The sequence below is a fragment of the Stegostoma tigrinum genome, chromosome 17, assembly GCF_030684315.1.
Source record: "Stegostoma tigrinum isolate sSteTig4 chromosome 17, sSteTig4.hap1, whole genome shotgun sequence".
Taxonomy (NCBI): Eukaryota; Metazoa; Chordata; class Chondrichthyes; order Orectolobiformes; family Stegostomatidae; genus Stegostoma; species Stegostoma tigrinum.
In genome coordinates, this window is record NC_081370.1 from 33,053,853 (window position 1) to 33,081,423 (window position 27,571).

A 27,571-nucleotide genomic window follows, 5' to 3' on the forward strand; every position below is an offset into this window, starting at 1 on the left:
TCATATTTTAATACATTTATGCTGCCTTTCACAAATATACATCTTCATAATATCCCACTTAAATAATCAAAAAAATCAACCTGGTAGAGGAACTGGCAGATTTCTGTGCTTAAATTATTAACTTTTGAATTTTATTTATCATCTGCATTGTTTTCTGTCATGGTCATACAACAACAATCATAGTTTTAATGGTATGAATAGAATTACTAGATTCAACAACAATCTCGTGGATAGACATAAGATCAAAAGAGATGACAATAACTATTGGATAGGATATTGTGGCAATATATTCAACTGAAAATTATGTTGCCAACATACATATTTAACAACACATGCATGGTCACCTTATATTAAATATAAAATGATACATTGCCCATAGATTTCACAAAAAATAATGCAAATGTAACATATTTTACGTGGAATAACAAAGCAATCATATATTGTATGTAGTATAGTGTTATCATTGTACAGTTTATACATTATACCACTATACATTTTTATACCATGTATTAGCACTGCCTCCAGATATTTTGTACAGAAAAAACTGTTAGGTACTCTACAAGCAAGATCAAAGCTCCAACAGATATCATCTAAGATAATGCAGATTCAATATATTCGTAAAAACCTATGGTGCTTCTACGTATTGGAATATGTTAAGATCAGTGGATTTCGCTTTTAGTTAACTGAAAGGAAAGTAATTTTTCATGTGATTTCAAAAATACAGGCAATATTATCGTTTTTTTATAAATCCCCAGTGTACTTCACTAGCACCTAGAACTCATATGTAGTAAATGGCAAAGTTATGTGTGGGCTGTGAAGGTCAAATGCTAAGTTGTTGACATCTGATATTCAAACTCTTAGAAGTTGCATATTGGGATTATATTTGGTTAGTTTAAGCAATATTATTACATTGCCCCTTATTTCTATACCTCCCCTCTCCAACCAGATTTCACATACTTAAAATTATTTGAATTGAAGCTTGTTTGAAAAAATATGATCCAGTACAATGGATTCAGCACTCATATTCCATCATGATTAACCTAAATTTCAGTTCACAGAGGAATTGTTATCTTTTTGGTCCTGGGCCTAATTTTGTATTATGGCAATAATTAAGAATGTTTTATTGCTTGGTGCAACTTAATGTATGTGTTTACACAATGAAAAATACTAATTTTGTTCATTCACAGTATATAGTCATGCTATTTTCACTGCGTTATTTCAGCCAACAGAATAAGATTATAAAATCATTGTCCCTGTTTATGTTGAGAGTAAGAAAGGAAACTTACCTCCAAAGGGTTAAGTCTGCTACTTGTTCTAATTTATGTCTTGGAGACCTTAAAAGTCATCCCCAGATTCAGTGAATTGCTTACACTTTCCAGCTGAGAGATCCAGCCTTGATTTACCATGTAGGCTAAAGTTGACATAGGAGCTTAGTGTTTTAATAAGCATTTAAATGTCAAATTAGGTTGTTGTGCTTGCCATAAACCAATATTACTGGCATTTTCTCTGATGCACATTGAGAATTTAAAAATCCGGCATTACCACATAGCGAGTAGCTTTACACCAGAAGTTACTGTTTTCAGAGGGAGATAACCATCAGGTAAGATGTCGCTGAACAGAGCTAACAAAGCAACTCCAAACAAGCCTGTGTTTGTATCAGAGACAAACTGTCAATTGTATTTCAGAAATGCAGTTTGGAATTTGAACTAGATCAGCTTGAGTTTTGGTGTTCATCCAGTATTGTCTTACACAACGAACATTCTTCGTAATTTTTTTTGTTTCTCACTCCTACTAAACATGCTGATTTATGCAAGGTGGTAGTCCCAAAGATGCTGATCTTTCATCCCATGTTAGTAAAGACATTTACTGCCATTGGCACATTCAACCATGACAATGTTGAATGTTAGGCTAGTGACCAAAGCCTTACATCTTCCACTTTGAATCAATCAATGGTGATCAAGAACATGACCCCTCATTTATTTTGCTTTCCTTATCTCACAAGCACTCGGGTTAATGTTATACCTAACTGGTTGATATCGCTTAATTCAGCACAAATTGAGCATTGAACCTAAAGTCTTTCTGTTCTGTACAGCTCTGTTCAACATCAAAAGTACACTTACCAATGGCAAACACATAAGAAAAGCTGCCCAATATGTGAGGTTAGTGCTCAGTGTTTTGTTTTGGGTCCAGTCTTAATTGCCATTTGAATACTCACACATTGGCATGGATTAAGCCTATTCCTTGTTAAACCAGTTCTACCCATACCCTTATAAAATATTAGGCAGCAGTTAAATAATCTTGAAGTAGCAGTGGGACTTTTGTTGAAGCAGTGCTAATGGGAAATGGAAGAGGAGAAGTAGAAGGTATAGAAAATGAACAATGATTAAGGGGATGGAGGAAACATGGTGAAAGGGAATGTAAAAACGATAGGAAAGGGATAGGAAAAGGAAACTGATGGAGAAAGGAAAGATAAGAGGATAGAGAAAGGGTGGCAGTGTCATCTTGAATGAAATGTAGAAAAAAAGCATTAAGCTGAATGGTAGGTAGACGGGGATAATGGGAACTGCAGATGCTGGAGATTCCAAGATAATAAAATGTGAGGCTGGATGACTTTGTGCAACTTTGAATTGGGTTGGAGAGCGTGATAGATGCTAGGTTGAAGAGAGAAGGAAAATTTGTAAAAAAAATGTCCAAATGTAAACTAGAAAGTTTTAGGGAGAGAGAGAGATTCTCTATGAAATTCAAAGTTGGATATGAGTGGATAATTGGTGAGAAAGCATTTGGGAACAAAGGTTCTCTCAGTCTATTGAAAATCAAAAGAGTATTGCTTGAGAAGAACTCCTTTAAAAAGGTTACATGTTACTGGGGGAGACCTCAAAGATTTGATTCTCCAAGCAAGTTCTCCATCTTAACAGTATTGCTGAGATGGGAAGAAAGGAAACATCAGACGTGTTAGTAGAATAACTGTGGGGAACATGAAATCGTACTGAATGAGCCAACCTATGTCATTCTTTTGAAACTATACATGTTTTCATAGTTCATAGCAGGCCTTCTCTGTAGCTGTCAAGGAATATAAATTTATACATAGAATGGGACTGTTACGGCCTTCATTCCATATCATGGAACAAAGACCAAGGCTAGCTGCATAGTATGCAAAGGATTTGATCATGTAAACAATTTTCTTCAGTAAAAGTTGCATCACAGTCAATGTGGTTCCACTTTCACACCAAAATAAACCTCTCAGTTCCTGGTAAGTTTAGTGAAGAGGTAATGAACAAAGAGAGGTTACTGCTTCTAGGGCCATTTTGTAACTCACAGTCAATTACTCTTCCCCTCCCCTCCCCCTCTTCCTCTCCTTCTCCCTCTCCTCCCTGTGAGAGGCAGGTGTTGTTGTGTTTATTCTCTAAGCTAGACTGAAAAAGGCCTCATTACCATTAAAGTACATGCCTAGAATGTGAAAGCACAAACTTCCATCCTACTACTTATTTCCTGAACTTGTTTTGTGCCTCTCTATACTCGGTGGATGGGGCAGATTAGATCAAATGGCTAGCGTATAGTTCACAGTGACTGCAAAAATGTAATTTTGATGATTTTTCTCTGGTTGGAATAGATTTTTGAAATCATAGCAAACTTTGGACATGGTACCTTGATTTTTGCATGCACAGCTAGGTCTGATACAGTCAGTGCTTATTACAGAAATATAAACAACTCAAAGATAGCAAGAACTGCAGATGCTGGAGTTAGAGACAACACAGTGTGGAACTGGAGGAACACAGCATTCCAAGAAGCATCACATGTGCAGGGAAGTTGACATTTCAGTTAGGGACCCTTCTTCAGAAATGAGGAGTGGAAATGGAACTGGGAAATAAATAAGAGGAGGGTGGGTCTGGGGAAAGTAGATGGGATGGTGATAGGTGAGTACAGGTAAGGAGCAGTGGGTATTGGTCAGTGGGATGGGTGGGGCTGACAGGTGGGCGAGAAGATGGACGGGTTGTATCATGTCAAGGAGGTAGGGATGCTTATTACACACAGTTGAAGGGATATGTCAGTCTTTGGGACATCTTTCATGTCTAACATCAAACTAAGACTGCAATTCATACACTGCATGACTGATTTATTTGACTAGCAGTACACTTTTTGTGGCTTATGGCAGCATCTTGTTAGTGGTGAACACCACTCATGTTGCAAAAACATTAGATGTGATTCCAAATTAGGCAACATTTGTTAAATAATTCTGAGTTCATGAAGAATTACAACTGACAACCAATTTAGAAATGCCAGTGAGGTGCATGAGCACATCCTCAAACCTGCAAATATTTGACACTGGGCTCTTTACATTGCATCAGAAAGAACATGTGCACACATTGAGTCTGGTTCACCTTAACAAAATAACCAACAGACATTAAGAACCAAGAGAACTGCAGATTCTGTAAATCAGGAACAAAAACAAAGTTGCTGAAAAAGCTCAGCAGGCCTGGTAGCATCTGTGGAGGAGAAAAAAAGAGTAAACATTTCGGGTCCGGTGACCCTTCCTCAGAACTTCTGAGTTCTGAGGAAGGGCCACTGGACCTGAAACGGTAACTCGTTTTTCTCCTCCACAGATGCTGCCAGGCCTGCTGAGCTTTTCCAGCAACTTTGTTTTTGTAACCAACAGACATTGTCCAATTCTCAGTCAGAATCACCCTCTCTTGTTTCAAATTTAAATAAGTTTGGTAGTTAACTAGCAGTCATTATCCCAATGGTGTATTCTATCAATCAAAGTCCACTCGCTAACAAATCAATATTGTCCAATCTTACAGTATCAGTTATTTTCCATTTGCATTGATATTCTTGAAAATAGTCCTCATGAGTGCACAATTAAAACCTTTGACAAAATGTCTTTTTCAATAATACTCAGATTCCATACAAGCAAATAACTAAACGATATACAATTCTCTTTAGTACTGACTGATTTTCCTATTTGAATACAATTGCAAAATTATAGGAATATTATTCTCTTAAAGCTTCATTGACTCTAACAAAGGAGTAACTGAGTTTCGCAAGAATCTTTGTTCCAGATGATTCTAACTTTGAAGACTATATTTTCAAGGTATCTTTATGAAATATAGGTTGTTATGGAACAAATTTTAATTCTCTTCAATAACTATTATCTTGGTATCAAGATGCCTTGGACCAAAGCATAAATACTATGTTCACATCTGGTAAGGCTGTCCAAATTCTTGTATTTCCAGAGTGATTCCAGAGTAAATTTACCATCTTTTCATTTCATTCCTCTCACCTCTAATCTCTATCTTCTCCCTCCATTCAAACCCTTTACTGTTGTATACCCTATGGTCAATACTGTTCTGAACAGTGTTAAATTGTAAGATTCAAATCCTCCATCATTGTTCCTACTATTCAAATAAGTGTTCATCATGTTATCACCTACTTCAATGCAGGATGTCAGAGCTTCATCATTGCTAGCCTCCCCTCATTCCAATACATTGACAAGTTTTGAAAAAATACCTTATGTTATCTCAGCACCATTTCTTACATTATCTTTCTTTCATTCAATCTGCTTATACTTCTCTGCCCCTACCTCAGGCCATTGCTGTTGGGGAGCTTAGCCATGCTTTTGTCACCTCTAGACACGATTTCGCCAACGTCCTCCTTGCTGACCTCCACTTCTCCACCCTCCATGAGAAAGAAAAAGAAAGAAAAACCTGCTTTGAGTATAGAGTCTCTTAAGTCCTCAGGCTTTCCCAAAGTACTTCACAGCCGCAGGATTCCTTCTAAAATATAAGTCACTGATGTGATACGCAGCAACCAAGTCGCATAAAGCTAGCATCCACAATAACAATAAGGTAAAATGGGTGTGATGAATTCCAACTTTTCCGAAGCCCAGGCTCCTGGATTGCACTTAGTTCCAATGATCCACCATTTAATCATCTACAGTCTGTATTATCATTTCCTTCAATGTATTAGTGCCAATTTTAACTTGGAATGTGCGCATAGCATCATCAGAATGGCACAAGCAACTTGTATGCCCTGTACTAACTGTTCTCTCATCAGGTGTAGAGTCTTAAAATCAGGGCCACTCTGCTTGAAATCTCTTTTTTATTTCCTTAAATCCCTTTAAAGCCACAGCCCACTTAATTTCCACAATCTACATCTGTTGTATGCCCTACCTTCTCTTCCACTAACTCCACACCATCCTTACCACCTCACAAGTATTTTGATCCCCTACTTGAACTTGTGTACCCCATCCTGCATTAGCAATACCATTGGTAACGAGGTGTTGGCCTTACTCTCTGGACTCTACTTCCTAAATCCCTCCAATTTTTCCACTCTTCTATCCATAATTATAATTTCTGAACATATTTTTGGCCATTTCAGTAGCCTCTAGTTTCTTAGCACTGCTTTCACCTCCGCTTCCCCTTTGTTTGTGGCAGGATCACAGATTAGCACCTGTATTCTGCCATTCTTGTCTGGACAAACCAACCATCACCTGCTGAGATGGCAGTCCTGATTACAAAATAATGATAAATTCTTATTCTCTTCCCATGATCAATGTTATTTGTTATTCTCATCCCTCCATAAAATGACATAGAATCTGTTTTATGCTGAAACTTTGCCATACAGATGGACATTGATATTGTTACTATCCAACTTATCTGTCTTCCAATCTTACTATTGTTTTACCTAGGGTTCACAATAAAACATTACATTGCTAGTCTAATTTATTCTTGTTCTAATGACAGATGTTAGTGTTCACAGATTTGCTATCAAGGCTTACAAATAAATTCACTCTGAATTTGCAGCCATAACAATAATTTTTATGATTCATCATACACTATTATCACTATTATTTTAGAGGGATTGTCACCATTTCCTTCCTTCCCTTTCTGAAATCACAGAAATATATGAGACATGGTTCCCAGGGCCTTCCCTAGGTGGTCATTTTGCATATGGTTTTATAGTTAAAGGCAATAGGCTATTTCAGTGTGGGGAGCAGCAAAGACAAGATCAAACCAATTTATTTACGTATGCTTTCTTGGAGGAATCACTAAATCAAAAGTAGGCAAGGCAAGCCTTGGCAATATTTTTCTCTTTCCTACTCAAAGACATCGAGATGAACTTCATCCAAGAGTGCAGACTCGGCATTATCAAGGAATTGCTTAATTGCCAACTTCCACTGTGGAAAGGGTTAGTTACCAACTAACACTTGCATTAAACTACTGACTAGAGAAGTGAGGGAAATCAGAATGTTAATCCATGCTTATGTACATGCATACGAATGCATGTATATATACATGCATCTGTGTGATTGTCCATGTGTGTAATATGAGGGGATCAGCAATAAATTCCCTCAAAACTGAGATAGATTTAGACCTAAAATATTAACTTATTTGTTCTCTCCATAGAACCTGCTTGTACATTTCCAGCACTTTCTAGTTTTTGTTTCAGATTTCAAGCACTTGCACATTTCTGCTTTTCATTTGTCTCTCTTTCCAACCTGAGTACTGATGTATTTTACTATTTGTAGAATTTGTTCATCTCTGCTAAAGCATTCTCAAAAATCTAAACTTAGGACTCCTCCTGCAAAACCATAAAACACACACTCTGGGATTCCAGCTGTGGAGATAAGTTCAGCAAACATTTCCAAAAGATTTTTGGTTTGCCCAGCGTGCTGGAAAGTTATCTGATAAACAGAGCCTTTTCAGCTGAATGTCACAAAGGTTAATAGATGTATTAAATTGATGAAAACTGTAAAACTAGTTGCTTAAGTGGGTGTTATATAGAAACTGCCTCTATGTGACATATGACATTATTACGTAGCCCTTTCATGTCTTTTAAACAAACAATAAAAGGTCTGATTTTAATGAAAAACTGAATCAGTGCCACTGCCCTGGAAAAAAAAGTATTTAACATTGACTCTATAAAGTAAATCACACATTGAATTTATCAGAGCCACACATTGAAGCGAAGCCTATTTTCATCACATTTCTCATTGATTATGCACAACTATAACAGGATTTTTATGCCGTATTAAAAAGAAAATGTCTTCTTTTTGATGAAGAGATTTTTTTATGACATTTTCCAATGTAGATGAATTTAAACTGAACTTAGTCTTTACTTACACGTATTTACTTGTCTTTACCCAAGGTATATAATATCCAGCAAGGACATAATGTGCTGTCTTTATAAGGAAAGTTGCAAGGTCTTAGATTGATCCAACAGAATTCATTTACTGTTGACCATTCCCTCCCACTAATAACAGGAAAATGAATTCCACTTCATTGAAGGTCCTGCTTAAGGTTAAAAATTCCTGACAAAGTATTAAACTGGCATCTTCTGCAACAGAATCTAAAAGACTTTGTCCAAGTATTTTTAAAAGGAAATCATACTCAGATAGATTGCCACTTTCACTTAGTTGTCAACTCGACATTTATGCCATCACTTAGCCGTACACAGCAAGCTCCATGAATTGAGTTAATCAGTTTCAGCTGGAGTGTTAGGAGGGATGGTTACAATTAGTTATAAACAAAATAAAAGGGGGCGGGGTGAAAATTCCTGCTCCTAAATACTGTCCAGCAGCCGACTGGAAAATAAGCATGAATGAATATTTGATTTGTATCTGGTCTGGCTTTTGTGATTTCCCAGCTTCTACCAAGCTCAACCCTAATGACACGCACAGTACCGGTGTGATTTTCAACCATACCAACAAGCTTCTTCAAGAGAAGGGCAAAGGGAAATGAAATAATCCAAACCTTCACGATCTGTGTAACTCAGCGACATGCTGTCCTTACCACCTGGGACCTAAACTAGGATTCTTGTTTTAATCACAATGACTGAGTGCAGCTTTTGAATCAATATCACCAACTCTCTTAAATAGCCCAGCTGAAATAGGCACTACAACTAAAGGCTTATCCCAGCACAAGAAGGTGCATTTCTGTTGAGGTGGAAATGTCTGCTTCGTAATAGTATGAAAAAAAAACAAATATCAAATATGAAGGAGAAAGGAAAGCATAAAGTTATCGTGACAGTCAGTTCACTGATACAGTTAAACAGAAGAGATGAAGTCAGTCTACAACAGCAACATGTAAAGGCTCCCATTGAATCGACAACCTGTTATGCATTTTACTTGTTTTCAAATTTCCCCACAACTTGGAAAATATTGTCAAGATCTTCAATTTCATACGAAGTAGAAGTGACAGTAAGACTATAGGATGATTCTCCAAAATGAGATTGAACTGTCATGCTGTAAATTTCAGTGAAAGGATGATTGAGTTATTCATCTCTTTCATGTTGCTGGAATAGGTTATTTCATCCCAAGAATGTTTTGTTAGGTCTTCTGAAAATATAATTACAGGAAAGCGAGGTAGAGAGAACAAAACGGAGTCATGCAGAGGAGAGGATGAATATACTGGCTGAAGAATTGTAGAGCAGAGGGAGACAAAGGAAAGCTAGGTTTTGCAAAAATAAAGTATCCATCCAAGGAAGGAGTTCACCAAGCTTTATGGAAACAAGCGCAAGGTGGAATGTGAATGAAAGAACAAGTACTTTGATTCATTGGGATTGGATGAGCCAATGAAACCTAAAGAGAAACCAAAAGAACTGTCTGTGAATGCTGAAAATCAGAGACAAAAATAGAAATTGCTGGAAAAGCTCAGCAGGTCAGGCAGCATCTGTGGAGAGAAATCACAGTTAATGTTTCGAGTTGAGTGACCCTTCCTTAGAACCTAAAGAGGACAAGGTCATTGGAAATTCAGATTTTGTGCAGGTCACAACACAGGCTGTTGACTCTGAACGAGATACGGGCAAGGAAGCTAGTGAAGCCTCTGGGTGAAAAAGGAACATAAACTGAACTTAGCAAAAAAAAATTAGAGCAGAGAACATGATGTTCCGGAGTTAGGGAAAAGCAAATTTGATAAGAGTTTGCCATGGGACCCTGGAAAGTCAAACACTTTGACAAAGTTAGTATGTTTCTCACCTCAGCAGAGGGGGAATAACATACCATCAGGATGGCATGAATTTAAGACCGATGGGACACATCCAATTTACCTTTCATTAGCACTGTTTTGTTTCTGGATAACCTTGAATTTACCATTTTGTGACACAAAATTTACTACTTTAACTTGAACTTCCAAATTCTGATGAAAGGCATGATTTAATAACATACATTTCAGTGTAGCACAGAAGAGCTGTGCGAATATCACAAAGTACTGTACTAGACAGTGCATCACATGGACACTAGTACTGCTTCAGCAACCAATCCACTGTCACATAGTTTCCCAAAGAGCATGTGCTCAGTATCAATGATTAATTGGATGACACTTCCTATTTCAATACAGTTGATGATATCTATTATGTTTCAAAAGTTATGCATGAATTTGGTGAGGAAGGATAGCATTCAGGTTCCACTACTGTTCAGGATGTGTTTAGCTTTTTATGGTGTACTATAACTGGCCAAGTTCAAACAGTAGCAGAGAACTCCCCACTATTTAACAATGTAATGCACTGAAAGAGTTGAGTGATAATGGGAACTGCAGATGCTGGAGAATCCAAGATAACAAAGTGTGGAGCTGGATGAACACAGCAGGCCAAGCAGCATCTCAGGAGCACAAAAGCTGATGTTTCGGACCTAGACCCTTCATCAGAGAGGGGGATGGGGAGAGGGACCTGGAATAAATAGGGAGAGAGGGGGAGGCGGACCGAAGATGGAGAGAAAACAAGATAGGTAGAGAGGAGAGTATAGGTGGGGAGGTAGGGAGGGGATAGGTCAGTCCAGGGAAGATGGACAGGTCAAGGAGGCGGGATGAGGTGGTAGGTAGGAAATGGAGGTGTGGCTTGAGGTGGGAGGAAGGAATGGGTGAGAGGAAGAACAGGTTAGGGAAGCAGAGTCAGGCTGGGCTGGTTTTGGGATGCAGTGGGGGGAGGGGACGAGCTGGGCTGGTTTTGTGATGCAGTGGGGGGAGGGGAAGAACTGGGCTGGTTTTGGGATGTAGTACGGGAAGGGGAGATTTTGAAGCTTGTGAAGTCCACGTTGATACCATTGGGCTGCAGGGTTTCCAAGCAGAATATGGGTTGCTGTTCCTGCAACCTTTGGGTGGCATCATTGTGGCACTGCAGGAGGCCCATGATGGACATGTCATCTGAGGAATTGGAGGGGGAGTTGAAATTGTTCGCGACTGGGAGGTGCAGTTGTTTGTTGCGAACCGAGCGGAGGTGTTCTGCAAAGCGGTCCCCAAGCCTCCGCTTGGTTTCCCCAATGTAGAGGAAGCCACACCGGGTACAATGGATACAATATACCACCTTGGCAGATGTGCAGGTGAACATCTGTTTGATATGGAAGGTCATCCTGAGGCCTGGGGTAGGGGTTAGGGAGGAGGTGTGGTGGCAAGTGTAGCACTTCCTGCGGTTGCAGGGGAAGGTGCTGGGTGTGGTGGGGTTGGAGGGCAGTGTGGAGCGGACAAGGGAGTCGCGGAGAGAGTGGTCTCTCCAGAAGGCAGACAAGGGTGGAGATGGAAAAATGGCTTGGGTGGTGGGGTCGGATTGTAGATGGCGGAAGTGTCGGAGGATGATACGTTGTATCCGGAGGTTGGTGGGGTGGTATGTGAGGACGAGGGGGATCCTCTGGGGGCGGTTGTGGCAGGGGCGGGGTGTGAGGGATATGTTGCAGGAAATGCAGTCTAGGGCGTTCTCGACCACTGCGGGGGGAAAGTTGCGGTCCTGGAAGAACGTGGACATCTGGGATGTGCAGGAGTGGAATGCCTCATCCTGGGAGCAGATGCGGCAGAGGCGGAGGAATTGGGAATAGGGGATAGAATTTTTGCAGGAGGGTGGGTGGGGGGAGGTGTATTCTAGGTAGCTGTGGGAGTCAATGGGCTTGAAATGGACATCAGTTTCTAGCTGGTTACCTGAGACGGAGACTGAGAGGTCCAGGAAGGTGAGGGATGTGTTGGAGATGGCCCAGGTGAACTTGAGGTTGGGTTGGAAGGTGTTGGTGAAGTGTATGAACTGTTCGAGCTCCTCTGGGGTGCAAGAGGCAGCGCCGATACAGTCATCAATGTAACGGAGAAAGAGGTGGGGTTTGGGGCCTGTGTAGGTGCGAAAGAGGGACTGTACCACGTAACCTGCAAAGAGACAGGCATAGTTTGGGCCATTGCGGGTACCCATGGCCACCCCCTTTGTCTGTAGGAAGTGGGGTTGGAGGGGAGTGTGGAGCGGACAAGGGAGTCGCGGAGAGAGTGGTCTCTCCGGAAGGCAGACAAGGGTGGGGATGGGAAAATGGCTGAAGAGTTCTTTGCTTTGTATTTCTTCACATACATGAATTGTTCCAGGAGTGAATTGCAATGAATTATTGATACTGGGACTGATCACACAAATGATGTAGAGAGAATCAAAGCAATCTAAAAGCAATCTTGTGTTTATTTAGTCATTGTTCCAAAATCATTAGTGCTAAAATATAGCATTGCTGAACAAAAAGACATGCTGCTGAAGCCTTTCATTGGAGTGATCAGCCTTTAGTCCAGAAAATGCCCATTCTACCTCCAACTATCCTGCCGGGGTGAAGGGTCACAAAAATGTGAACAACCGGTCAACAACTGTTTCACACTGTTCCTATACAGCAGCAATAAAACTATGTTGATGAAATCCAAATTTCTGTTGTCAATCCAAGAGAGGTGGTCTTTTAGAGATTTATTAAACCATTTTGGATACAGCTAGGGTTAATGGCAAGTGTCTTTTTCCTAGGATGGGGGATTTCAAGACTCGGAAGCATATTTTTAAGGTGAGAGGAGAGAAATTTTAAAAAGATGAGGGGCATTATTTTTTACACAGAGGGTGATTCACGAGTGAATGAACTTCCTAATGAAGTAGTGGATGCAGGCACAGTTACAATGTTTAAAAAACACTTAGATCAGTACACGAATAAGAAACATTTGGAGGGATATGGGCCAGGAGCAGGCAGGTGGGACTAATTTTGTTTGGGATTATGTTCAGCATGGGCTAGTTGGATGGAAGGGTCTGTTTCTGTGCTGTGTCACTCTATAACTAAAATGTTCTGCCTACCTCACAAATGGGTAATGGGGTGTGTGAGTGGTAGTACGCGTGTGATACCAAGTATATCCTGATGGTGGATGGACCAAATTAAGTAGAATGTCCTTTAATCATTTGCAGGCAAACAGAGTACTAACTGTGTTAAATTCCATCATGGCAACAGCTGGTGAAATTTAAATTCAATTAATAAAGCTGAAATTGAGAGCTTGGCTCAGAAATGGTGACCATGAAACTACAATTGATTGTCATCAAAACTTATCTGGTTCACTAATGTCTTTTAGAGAAAGCAATCTGCCATCTTTTCCTGGTATGGCCTATAGCAATGTTGTTAACTCCTAACTGCTGTCCAGAATGGCCCAGTCAGCTGCCCAGTTCAAGGACAATTAGAAATGTGCAACAAATGCTGGTTCCTGCATCTCAACAAAAGAAAGAAAAATAAAGTGCAGCAGATGCTGGAATCCTGAAGTAAAAGCACAATAATCTGAAAATATTCAAAAGATCATGCATCACTAATGTAGAGAGAAGTGCTGAAGAAATATCTGCCAGGAACAGTCCGACTGGCAGGTACAACGTCAAACAGCATTGTGGCAGCACCATAGTATTGCGGGCTGAGGGATTTGCCTTCCTTTTCAGGCACTCTATGCCTATTGGAGGCACTCCCATACATGACAACACCTCTCTTCCCAATCCCAAAACCTGCATTCCAAGGCTAGCCAGTCTTATCCAGAAGAAATCTAACTTTGTCTTTTTATTTTAAATTTATTTTTCCCTGACTCTGAGCTGGCTGTTGGTTCACAGCAGTAGTGTTTTACTTTTCCCCATGTTGTGTGTTTATGAAAGTGCAGGGACTCAGTAAGGACACCACTTATATGAATAATTTTATTCAATACTTCTGCCACCAGGAAAAAATACTCATGCGGCCAGGGAGCCAGTAACAAGCAAATCTCAAAAGGGGCTATGCTTACGTGAAAGAAATGAAGGGGGAGAGCTGGGATTAAATCAAAATATCTTTACCTCATGATCCAACTCCACCTTATTGTAGTGGACTGCCTGCAGTCTCAGCAGTGGCCAATATTCTTCATGGATGAAAGCACTAGCAAGCATCTGATTGACTGGTAGCTATTGGACTTACAAGGCTGAATATTGCCTTGATCCAATTATTGGTTAGTTGACTATTAAATTAGTTCAGAATGGCCAGTCATGTAGCCTCAATTTTTAAATTCTTGGGGCTTCAACAAGTGTTGTGTTAAGGCCTTGGTGATATAGGATCCCTCTTGAATTGTTCCCTCCCCTCCCCTCCCCCCATTACTTTCAAAATTTGCTATTTTATATCAGATTTTCAGCCTCTGTGGTATTTTGCTGTTTGCAAATGTACTTGAACACCCTTCTGTCGACCTACTTTGAGAGGACCCGACAGAGTGAATGCTAATAGGGGTTTTCCCCCTTTTGGGAGAGGTTATAACAAAGAGACACAGTTAGAAAATAAGTGGTTTCCCATTTAAAGATGAAATGTGCAAGTCTTTCTTTTATTCTCTGAGCCATTATTCTGTACAATTCTCTTCCTCAGAGAAACTGGGGCAGTGTCATTGAGTGTTTTCAGGACTGTTAAATTCTTTCAGAACAAGGAATTCAAATGATGTCCAGGTTAGGTAGAAAAATGGAGCTGAAGTTATGATTTGATCAGCTGAGATCTTATCAAACGGCTGTGCTGGCTCAATGAATCAAATGTCTTGCTCCTGTTCCTAATACATATGCTTATATATGCTCTTCCTGGGGTGGAGGGCTGAAAACCCAACCTTCACTATTTCTGGAGTCATCATAAAGTTAAAAAAATTTATTAAAGCATACAAAGTTCGCTGTTTGCCTGACTTTTAGACCCAGGTTAACAGAAAGTACAGAGATAGCAAGAACTGCAGATGCTAGAGTCAGGGACAACACAGTGCGGAGCTGGAAGAACACAGCAGACCAGGCAGCATCTCTGATAACTTGATTAGTTGAACACTGGCCCCCTTATAAAACTTCCCCCTACACACCCAAGCAAAGTGACACCAAAAAAAATAGGGATAACATGGTGTGAAGCTGGACGAACCCAGTAGGCCAAGCAGCATCAGAGGAACAGGGAAGTTTGATGTTTTGGGTCAAGCCCCTTCTTCAGAAGCATCAAACTTTCCTGCTCCTCTGATGCTGCTTGGCCTGCTGTGTTCATCCAGCTTCCCACCGTGTTATCTCAGATTCTCCAGCATCGGCAGTTCCTACTATTACCAAACAAAATTGGTGTTACAGGTAGAGGGAAAACTTGCAAAGCCAGTTTATTGCTGTCTGTCAACAGGGTTCGCTGAGATGATCCAGTTGCTTGCCATGACCTGCTGCTTCTCAATCTTTTCTTCTCCAGGTATTTTTGCTTGCTTGTAAGAGACACAGAGTGTTTGGTTTGCCAGTGTAAAGTTTCTGACTTATTGGTTAAAGCTACAGTTCACGGTAACTGGTGAAAGAAAAGTAATCTGACTGACTACAAAGGAAATATTCCCTTTCAGAGCTCTGAAGGAATCTAACTATCGTGTTTGGACCCTCAAGCTGTTCCTAGAAATGTAGAAAGTAGGAGCAGGAGTAGGCCATTCAGTACTTTTGTGCTGGCTTCACCATTCATTATGATCATGGCTGATCATCTGATCAAACAGCTTGCTTTATTCCCCCACATCCTTTCATCCTTTTATCCCCAAGTGCTATACCCAACTCCTCCTTGAAATCATACAATGGTTTGGCCTCAACTGCTTTCTGTGGTAATGACTTCCAAAATGTCCCACTCTCTGGATGAAGAGATTTCTCCTCATCTTAGTGCTAAATCGTTTGCACTGTATTCTTAGACTGTGATTTCCTATTCCGTTTCCTAGGAACCTAGTCACATAGTTGGCAGGTCTTGTCATCAACAACTAGTCACAAACCCACAGGCAAATCAGCTACTTGTTGTAGGTCAAATCTCACTTTGCGTACACCCTCTTGGTGTCAGTTTGTCTGTAACTAAAAATCCCCGACTGGTTAAACAAACAATAGTGCAAACAGGACTTAGAACAGTGCTGGTAGGTTGCCTTTAAAAATGTGTAGCAATCCCTACCACAAACCTTAGTAGTTAAATCACCTTTTTTCCTATTTCAATCCTCAATCAAAAATACAGAAAAAGTAGAATGTTACTTGTATATGTCATATTCAATGTTTTAGTACCATTTTGAAAGCCAGAAATAAAATGGCTGTACAACCCTAGAAGACTGAGTCTCTGTCACCAGTGGTGGTGGGAAAATGAGGTAAGAAGTGGGTTACTTAGAACCTCAGCCTCTTTCTCATTTGTATTCAAATTTAAGTGCACAAATTTTTTAGTTCACTTTTTTTCCCCTCTGCATTTCTTCCCTTTGCCTTGTAGTCATGAATTTTTGAATTGCTTGTTGTGATTTTGCTTGAAGAGCAGATGGAGCCTTTTGATGCAATGATCAAAGTGATTTAATTCATTTTGGATGAGGACTTGTAAAGCATGCTTAGATTGCTGTACAGTGAGGTTTTGACTAACTTCACATTACACACTGGCCAAAAGTTTCTACTTTGGACATAATTGGCCATTTGGGTACAAATCATGCTCAAAATTTTGCACAGTTTGTAAAGTGAATTTTACACTCAAGCTTGAATAGCATATAATCTGCCACAAAACCAGCACAATTAGATAATATTTTTGCATATACATTTTGTTTGAAATTTTGCATTAAACATATTCCTTGACATATGAAGTGGTAAACCAGTGTAGTTATATTACACAGCTCAAAATAGGGGTTAGTACAGAAAATAAGTAATTTTAATCAGCGTGCCTTGATCACCCATGTGTGATATTACCATGAGGTCATTAAATGGTTAAGAGCAGGGACAAGATATTTTGGCATTGGGTAGTGGGTGAGTGATCAAACCCAAAACTAGGCAGTTTGAGCTAGTGCCTGTATTGACTCTCCTGATGTCCACCGGGAAAACATCCTCCCCAACGCATACACCAGCTGACAGCTAACAAAGCCCTCCCGTTAACACAGGTCCTCAAAATCCATGCACTCGTCTGAAATCCCATGTGCCTAACTGTAACACTTTTCATACGCTACAAACTGACAACTGCCCCACGTCTCAATCCACCTTCTTGTTGACTGCAGACATCTCCTAGTAGGACCTGGAAACTAACCCAACTGGTTAAAGACCCAGGTTTGGACATTTCACAGCCAATATGGATAACCCTGAACCACTTGAAATCATGACAGGAAATATATGGAACAGGAGGAACAGCTCTAACAGTAACAACCTGACCATGACCACTTACTGATTGACTGTCCTGAGAAATCCATTCTTTGCAGCTTCACAACAGTTCATATAATTACTAACCTCAGCATAAAATTTCAACTGCCTCCCCTACCTATGATTTTTTTAAAATCCTGTGAGTATTCACATTTTGAACAACTTAAAATAAAAGATGCTCACAAAATAATGTGAAACCAGCTAGTTGTTACATTAATGAACAGAAGTCAATTTCCCAATCTAAAAGAAATTAGAAATTCATGGAAGATCCCACTTAATGACCTTCCAACTAAAAGAACAAATTTATTCGAATTACCTCCTCAAAGGCCCGAAAATAGACACAATTATCGGGAACCTTCAATGGTGAGTAATTTGACTGGGGATATGGCTAGTTTTCTGGGGAGGGCAAGAGCTTGAACTAATGCAAGATTGTGGAAACTCAATTTGCAATGCAGAATCTGTGCTTGAAATATCACAGTTTTGTACTGCTTTATCTGATTGTGGGTGAATTGAGTTGAAAGTGCCTACATGATCTCATAAAATTTTCTGACCAGTGTATCACTCATAGGTTGCAGCACAGTGGCTCAGTGGTTGGCACTGTCGCCTCACAGTGCCAGGGACCCAGGTTCAGTTCTAGCCTCGGTCTACATGGAGTTTGCGCATTCTCCCTGCATCTGCATAGGTTTCCTTTTGGGTTCTCCTGTTTGGTCTCACAGTCCAAAGAAGTGTGGGTTAGGTGGATTGGCCATGGGAAATGCAGAGTCACAGGGATAGGGTAGGGGGTGTTGACACGCTGCACTGTTGGGATCAAACTGATCCACATCATCTATTCTACCATCTGAAACAGTTAGCAGACACCTCCCTGCCCTCCCACACAACCGCAGGACTACGCATTACTGTGGCAACATGTGTTTTTACAAACATGTTGCAGACTGGATCTATGGATTGTGATGTTAAAGGTTCCTTTTTTTCCATTATATGGTTGACCAGAAATTTCTCCCACTATCTGCCATTGATAGTTATTGAGTGAATTTTCATGTCAATCCTCACCCTGTGTGGCCACATTATGAGCACACCCTTTCCATGGCCATCAAGTCCTAGAGTGAGAGATTTGAACCTTGAGCTTCTGGCTCAAAGGCAGAGATGCTACCCATGCACCACATGGTCTCCAAATTTATGTAACATCCTTTAATTTTTCCATGAATAGAATACCTTTAGATTTGTTTCAAGCAGTCTTTGCCAATGGTATCCTACAACGCAGCAATCCATTCCTGCATGCCAACTAGCTGGGTACACCCATTAGTTTTGAAGAGGCTAAGGAGTTAAAATTTCTCTAATGTTGTATTGCTGTGATCAAAGGGTCCATTTCTCACATTTGTTCACTTTGTCTTTTGGGCATTTTAAGCAAAATGATGGTATTTGGGAAGCAAATCTAACCATACTCCAGTAAGTGTCGACATTCAGGTGTATTATAGATTGGCTCAAAGGTAGAACTTTTTATATGTAAATCAGGAAGTTGTGACCAACATTTTTGCACTTGCCAGACATAATATTTCAGTCATTACTTTTAAGGGGGAGTATTGACCTGGAGTCAAATCTTCTGTCCAAGAATTGATTGCATAATCCTCAATTCTGAGGAAGTACACTATTGCTATAGTTGCTGTCTGTTAGATAATGTATCAACCAAGTCCTTGCTATTCTTTAAATAGTGACATGAGCAAGCAGACAAAGATTTTTTTTTCTTCAAACATGAAAATATTTCAAAGGCATCTGAATGGGTATATGAATAGGAAGGGTTTGGAGGCATATGGGACAACTCCAGGTAAATGGCACTAGATCAGTTTAGGATACCTCGTCAGCATTGACAAGTTCACTGAAGGGTCTGTTGCGGTGCTGTATAACTCCATGAGTCTTAAAAACTGCTGGTTGAGAATCATCTCTGTTTGTTGTGAGGTCTTTCTTGCATACTTCCCTGCATGTCAATCATGGCGGCATTTTCCAAGTAATCTGCTGATTGTAACGTGCTTTAGGATGACCTCAATGTATGTCAATGTACTTTAAAAATGTGAACTCTCCAAAATGCAGGGATCTATTGTGGGATGTCATACCACTTGCCCCTCAAGTAGTCACTTCATCAATTTCTCATACTCTAATCATCCTAGCAAGATACATCACCATCAAAATAGCAGTGAATTGAACAGGATGACTAAAAGGAAAAACTTGCCTTTCTCAGTTATATCCAAACATTGATGTCAATATACGTCAGTATATTCTCATCAATTAATATGAGCAAGTTGACAGAATACCCGTATTATAGCATCTCACCATCAAATACATTGTTTTAAGATTTGTGAATTCACAACTGGCATGCTCCAAAGTAACATTGCAGTACGTGTTTTCTTGTATCCCCAACATGGCACATTATATTGCCCAGATGAGGACATTTTTCCACTAAACTAGTATCAGTTCACTTGATGCTCATTTTGGTAGAAAGGTAATGACTACTTATGACAACCAGCATGTGGAACATCATGCAAGATAGGCTTGTGAGTAACTTAAGTTGTAAATCCAGTGAGCTGTGTATTCTGAGCAAAGAGTTGTTAGTAAAGGTAAAAATGTTCAGTTTACAATTTGAAAATGAAGTATGTGGTGCAGCAGATAGAAAGCATGCATGGTTAAGAAGCAGACCAAGATCTCTGGGTAAAAAGAAATATTCAAATGATGAGAACATTCAAAGCCTGCATGCAAATGTTTATACATCTAAGTATCCACAAGTGGTAAAAACAAGCTGTATTTCTCTTCTACTGTGAAAATTGAAGCATTTTATAAAGGTGGCATATTCAATTCTAACCCACGACATTTGCCTGATAAAATTCCTTTTTGCCTAGTGCAAACAGCGAGTCGTTTTCTTTTGCTTCACAATATCCATGGTTACATCGCTGCAGAACTTCCAAGTACTAACAATGCTGTTTATTTTCATTGTCTGAATCCACGCAGCACCTATTAGCCATGCTTAGAGAAGCAACGAGTACAATGGCCAGGCCAGGCTATTTTTAACATTCTGTTCATATTAACATCCTCTTTAGTGATGTGAAAAGGCTGGGAACCTGCAAACAGCCAAATAATCAGGCCCCATTCAAGAAAGATGAAATGATTCACGAATTAGACTTTTCTAGGAAACAGTCAAGCTCCAAGAGCATGGTTCAGCGGCCAAATGCGAGTCTTTTCATTTTTAAAAAGGCAATGTCTTAAACTTTTCTTGTTACCAAATCTTAATTCAAGTTTCCTTTTCCACATATATTATACGTGTCAAGCACAAAAAGGTAATGGCATAAGTGTCCGTCTTTAGAATATTGCAAAATTATAACGTACACATGAAATTGGAATAAAAAAGGCCCGAAATAAATTACAAAACATAGAATGAGAAATTGTATCTGGTTTAACAAAATTCTGCCTTTCAAAGATCATATACAACCCATCTTAACATAGGTCCCATTCGCTTAATTTTCCAAGAGAATATTTTATGTAAAATACTCTTTGATCACCAGAGATAATCAAGCAGAAAAAAAGTGATGAACTTTTCTGCACAGGTCACCATACTGAAACTCTTTTAAATGTTTTCAAGTTCAGATCTGATCCCCAGTGCCTCTCCCATAAGTTTATTGCTATGCATTCTTCTACAAAACACACAATACAAACCTTACTTTCTACGCACCCTGGAGCAATTTAAACGAAAGACAACTGTGTGATATCTGATTATCTCATTAGACATCACCACAGACTTCTCAAGGACAATTCAAGATGGACAATAAATGCAACACCTGCACTCTATGAATAAATTTTTTTAAAAACTCAGGACATTGAAAAGATTTGATGGGGTAGATTTTTACATTTATGAGTGAGACCACAATCAGGAGTTATAAATATAAAACAGTCACTCATAAATCCAAAAAGGTGTTCAGGAGAAACTTTATTTTACACAGGGTATTCAGAGCGTAGAACACCTGATTGCAAGGACTGATTGAAAGTATCTGTGCTCTTTACCTCAAACATAAGAAAGAAAGAAATATAAGGTTATGCTGATTGCATTAATTGAAGAGAAGTGGCAGAAGACTTTTGTGAAGCATTGGCATGTTGGGCTAAATGATCTGTTATTATCTTATACAGTTTACTAGAGAAAGGAAGGAGCCTTATTGGATATTTTGTGTTTAAAAGGCACGCTAATATCTCCATGTCTAACTTCAATGTGGCATCTTAAGCTTTTATTAGAGAAATTGAATAGTTTAAATGGAGTACAGAAGCAAAGGGCAAAACTTGAGAGGAGAAACAAACCAAAACAAACCAATGATTAGAATAATAAGGCCAGATTTTATCTCAAGAATGCTAGGTCAATGGAGGGGACAGAAAGGAGAAGGATAAGTCAGTACCAGAGATAAATTACTTTAGTTGTAGGTTGAGGCAAGAAAATCAAAAGCTGTATCATTAAAACAGTGAATAGTGAATAGAGGTGTTCAGAACACTGAGCAAGGAGCAAGGGTTAATGAATTTTTGCCTGTTCAGCAGAAAACACAATTTCTGTCATTTATTGTTGCAAAGGAGTCGGATGAAGTTCTTGATGGGACCAGATGAGTCAACTGGGTTGTGCAATGTTAGAATAGCACCAATTTACAGTGATTAGGCATGTACATGAATTGCAAACACCTACAAACCACCTCTTTGGAGAATGGCACTACATGTGTGGCAATGCCTGAGTCTGTCCCTGAGAACGCCAGGCAGGTTTTCACCCCACAAGTACATGTAGCACAATATATATGGATTTCACTCTTCTGATTCTTTATCTAGGCACCAGCATTAACTGAAATAATGTATCAACCTACATGAATCAACACTCTGTAAGCCAGCAACTCCATTCAGATCAAGTCTGTAGCCAGAGGTACAGTTAATGGTGCAAGGTCGGGTTTGTTATAAGAGTGATATTACAGTTTTAAAGCATGTTTAGCCAGAGGTCTTAGACAGGCATTGTCAGACAATTAGAACATATGTTATTTAGTCTTACAGAACTCAAATATTACTGATATATTACATAATTTGTCAGAGTCTTATCTTGAACTTCTCAAGATAATTCCCAAAAATAACAACATGAAGGGAAAGCCACATTAATGCTACGAGGGGAATTTATTGATTAGTTGGCTAATAAATTCTGATTGGTCGAGGCATTGTCAATGGAGATTGCACTGGTTAGTGATGACTTGCAATCAATTGCTTTGCTTTGTTTACATTTTAAATCAGACAGACTGATTCTGATTGGTCAGGGCATTGAATTGAAAAATGAACAAGAGAGTGGCAGTTAGCTATTTTGTTGAGTTTAAACAGGTCGATTTCTCAGGGTTGGTGAGGTCCCTTTTGGACTACTGTGTACGTTTCTAGTCACTCTACTAATAGGAAGCACATTATTACATCAAACATGATGCAGAAAAGATTTACAAGGATAACCCCAGGACTGGAGGATTTGAATATTAAGAAGAGGCTAGATAGACTGTTTTTTTTCAGAGCATAGGAAATTGAGGAGTGACCTTTATAGAGGTTTACAAAATCATGGGGGTTCATATATAAGATGAATAACAAAAGTCTTTTCTCTAGAATGAGGGAGTTCAAAACTAGAAGGCATAATTTTGGGGTCAGTGAAGAAAGATTTAAATGGGACTTGAAGGACAACTTTCCCACACAGAGGGTGGTACTTGTGTTGAATGAACTGCCAGAGGAAGTTGTAGATGCACGCACAGCTACAACATCTGGAACATGACTAGGAAGAACTTAGAGCGATACAGGCTTAATGCAAGCAAATGGGGACAGAAAGAACAGCATTTTGAAGCTGCTTTCACATTGAAACTTCCGGCAATTACATACATACTCTCAGTATCCCACAGTTGGTAACCAGATTAATCTTGAAATTTGCAAGTTTGGCAGACAGGAAGCAACGTTTTGCTCTTTGTTTCACAATTTAAACAGCTTGATCAAGATACAACTCTCTTGGGGATTGTGCCACACACATGTCCAAATTCCATTTGTATTTTGGCATCATTCCATTATTATCCTCAATAGTTGATGTGATGACAAAATTGTCATTTATGCAATTTGCCATCGAGACTCCAGATACATGCTATGTTGCCAGCTCATCAAGTGGCACAATTTGATATCAGTTTGAAGAGTGTTACTTTCAGGACATTCTCCCCTCGTAAAGCATCAAAAATAAAAGACCCATGATATATCTAGATAGTACCTTAGCACATAAGTCATTTTTCTTTTTATGATTGATTGATAAGTGGTGTTGACCATGGAAACATCACTGCAATAGGTTTAAAATGAATATTGGAAGTGGTAATAGAGCAAGGAGAGATACAACTTCAAATATGAGTGGGTGTAATTTTTTGCAGAAATTCATATAAATTCATACATGCGTTAAAAAGGTAACAACAAGCTCTATGTATTAAATCCATGCTGTAAGTGATAGTTGATGTTTTATTACCTCTCATTAAGTAAAATCATTATGATTAGGGGTGCGGAACAAGATAAACCTAGAAACACTGGCACGCTCCATTTAATACCTTAATAAGAGCTGACACAAGATTAAATAAAGCTACAAAAGCACTTATCAGTGGACACCTTTGTCTTAACGCTAGCATCAAGCAAAATGTTCAAAGACAAACAGATGCAGACCCATTTTACATTTCAAAAAGGGTGACTGCCTGTTGTTCAACATTTTAATTTGGGTAGCAAAGCTGACAAGCTACATTGTTATGATTTTAAATGAATACATTATTAAAAAGTGTACAGGTTTTTATGCTATAAAACTAGGCCCCTTTTCCTTTGAACTCCCTACCTTTTATTTGGCATACAAAAATAAATACAAGTTAAAAGAAGAAAAGAAAACAACAGATTTATACAACACTTTTCATAGTCACTGGATGCCTGAAAGTGCTTTAAAGCCAATAAAGTGTTTCCGAAGCAAAGTCACTGTTGTAACTTAAGGCGTGCAGTCGCCATTCACTTTGCAAAGTGAACATCTACAATGGCAAATTGATCATAATCAGAATTTTTTTAATGGTATGGGTTGTGAGATAAATTTTAGCCTTACATCAGAAATAGCTGCCCTGCACTTCTTTAAAACAATGCCATGGAATCTTGGGGCTGCAGATAGATCCTTAACTTTACATCCAAAAGACATTGTCTCCAACAGTACAGCACGGCCTCAGTACTGCAATGAAGATTCAGATTTGAGCTTAGTGCTCCTGTTCTGGGATGGAACTAGAAATCAAAGAATTACGCCTCTCAGGACAGACGTAATTAAGATTTTTTTTTAAACTAACTTACAATTTAGAAGAATTTTGCATATTCATCAAATCTTCAGCAATGAGATATAACAGTTATAAAAACAGAAGGTCAAATAGATTTCAATTCTGAAAAGCTGTTCAAGTATTGTGGATTAATATCTGTATTGAGAAGTGGGTGCTTTTAAAATGCTTCCATAAGTAGGTAAACTGAAGTGAGCAGGTTGTTTTCAGCAAAGTATTTTTGATTCATTCATTGTGCACATTTTCATTGCAAGCTAATGTGTGCAGTTTGTGTCTGTTGAAGAGACAGAAGTGTTTTGTCACTCCATTGTTAAACATACTTGACAGTTTTGGCCTACAGCCCTAGGCAGATCCAGGCAGTTAGTTTAAATATTTTGTGAGGTTGAATCATAGAATAATTGTCTTCTTGACAATAATTTGTTATAAAAATAAATGTACTCAAACACTGAATGATGCCAAGAGAACATAAAACAGGCTGCAAGTCTCCGCAAGACCTGAACACCATCAGGCCAGTACCTGTAGTAAATTATATTCCAGTTACAAGGGGTATAAGAAGTGACTCAGAAATAATTTATTCTAATGCTTGCTACTGTCACCTAGGAGCCTAATAAGTAAGTCATGGATAAGTGCAAAGCAATACAGTTAGAATTCTTTATGAGTCTTTAAAGTACACTAAGTTACAATGATGGCCTAAGCTTCTCTGTTGCTATTATGGTAGTGTTGTTTCAGCTGATTCAATTATCATAATACTGCCTAGCTATCTTCAGATTGTAGATTCAAATTGAACAAAGTTATGGTATAAAAACCTCCTCTCTGTCCAGCAAAATATTCCTTGGAGCAGTAAGAATCTTGTTCCATCATCCCTGAGAGTTTGATCATAAATCCTATTCAAGCACAGAATGAAAATTTTCTGTCTTTTTATCTTTTTCGGGAACATAGTCCAGATATCATTTGAACCTAACCTGAATCTTATCCAAGATGAATAAGACAAATACCCCTTTCTCTCCTTCCCCTTATCATGGCTATCAATGACCCCATGTGAGGTGTTTTTCTTGTAGGTAAAGTCCACAACAATTGCTTATATCAACATGTTATGCGTAGGGAAGTTAATCATCAATGAGTGGATTAAATAATAGTTTCTAAAATGTCAGGTTTAGTTTATGCATTTGTTGCTTAGACTTAGAGCCATAGAGTCATACAGCAGGGAAACAGGCCCTTTGGTCTAATGAATACATGCTGAACATAATCTCAAACAAAACTAGTCCCACCTGCCAAACCCCTTCAAACCTTTTCATTCATGTACTTTCCAAATATCTTTTAAACATTGTAATTCACCCACATCCACTACTTCCTCAGGAATTTCATTCCACACATGAACCACCCTCTGTGTGAAAAATTTTCCCATCATGTCTTTTTTAAATCTTTCTCCTCTCACGTTAAAAATGTACACCCTAGTCTTGAAATACCCCATCCTAAGGAAAAGACAACTACTATTAACTCTATCTATACCCCTTGTTATTTTCTAAACTTCTATAAGGTTGGCTATCAATCTCTTACACTCCATTGAAAAATGTTCCAGCTTATCCAACCTTTCTTTATAAATCAAACCCTCCATTCCCAACAACATCCTTGTAAATCTGTTCTAACTTTCTCTAGCTTAATTACATCCTTCCTATAACTGGGCAACTAGAACTGGACAAAATATACAGAAGAGGCCTCACCAATGTCGTATACAAGCTCAACATGACTTGCCAACTCCTATAGACAAAGGACTGAGCGATCAAGGCAAGTATACCAAATGTCTTTTTAACCACCCTGTCTATATGTGATGCAAACTTCAAAGAATTATGTACCTGTGTCCCTAGGTCCATCTGTTCCACAACACTACCCAAGGCCTTACCATTAATTGTAAAAGCCCTACACTTGTTTGTTGTACCAAAAATGCATTACCTCATTATTATTCAGATTGAACTCCATCTTCCATTTCTCAGCCTATTCACCCATTTGATTAAGATCCATTTGTAATCTTAGAAAAACGTCTTCACTGTCTACTATGTCACCAATTTTGGTGCCATCCACAAACTTACTAACCATGCCTCTATATTGTCATCCAAATCATTTACATAAATGACAAACAAAAGCAGACCCAGAACCGATCCCTGTGAAACACCATTGATGGAGAAATACTGAGATATAAACTTATTGCAACTCTCATAAAGTTTTTATTTATTAGCAAAAAAAAAACAACTACCAAAATACAAGCCATAACCTCACCTTATACTAATTTTGGACACATGGAGAATGATGATCTCAGTTAACAGTGGTTGACCAGTCATATTTAGAGCAGCTTGCTAGCATACACATTATAAAATCTATGCTGCTGTACCAGATAAAGCTTTTTTGGAGATCATGTTTGGGCAGATCAGTATTCAGAATGCTAGTTATAACTTAGTAAAGAGCAGATAATGTTTCTGTGCATATTTTCAATGAACGCACAGCAATTTAACGCATCATGACCAAGTATTCACAAATATTTAAGCTGTAAGAAGTGGAGATGCTAGTTGCAAGCCACATTCATGTAACTAATATCCAGAGTTATTTCTTGTACAGAAGATTCTCAAGATATTGAGTCACAGGGGCAATAATTTTTGCTGAAATTTAACTGAGAATGCTTGATGCCAGAGTCCAGAGCTTGCAAATGCACAACTATCCAGGGATCTTCTTTGCATGTGCACATAACCTCAACCCAAAACTAAGGCAATGTTCACTTAATAACTTCATCTGTGGTAAGTTAACTGGTCTCAGCTAGGCTACCGGCCGAGTCACGATAACTGGCTTCAGTTTACTTGTGGTTGGAAGAA

General features: G+C 38.9%; 1 protein-coding gene across 11 annotated transcripts in view; it reads right to left on the reverse strand.

Annotated features, from left to right (window-relative positions):
* sox6 (SRY-box transcription factor 6) overlaps positions 1-27,571 on the reverse strand; it is a 624,359-nt gene that overhangs the window by 497,311 nt on the left and 99,477 nt on the right. For 4 of the 11 annotated variants that reach the window (XM_048545909.1, XM_059652054.1, XM_059652053.1 and 1 more), the window contains exon 2: positions 5,579-5,673. The exons of the other annotated variants lie outside the window; for them this stretch is intronic. In XM_048545909.1, the coding sequence (XP_048401866.1) occupies positions 5,579-5,610 (32 nt within the window). In that variant the 5' untranslated portion in view covers positions 5,611-5,673. The remainder of the gene's footprint in view (positions 1-5,578; positions 5,674-27,571) is intronic. 11 annotated transcript variants of the gene reach the window in all.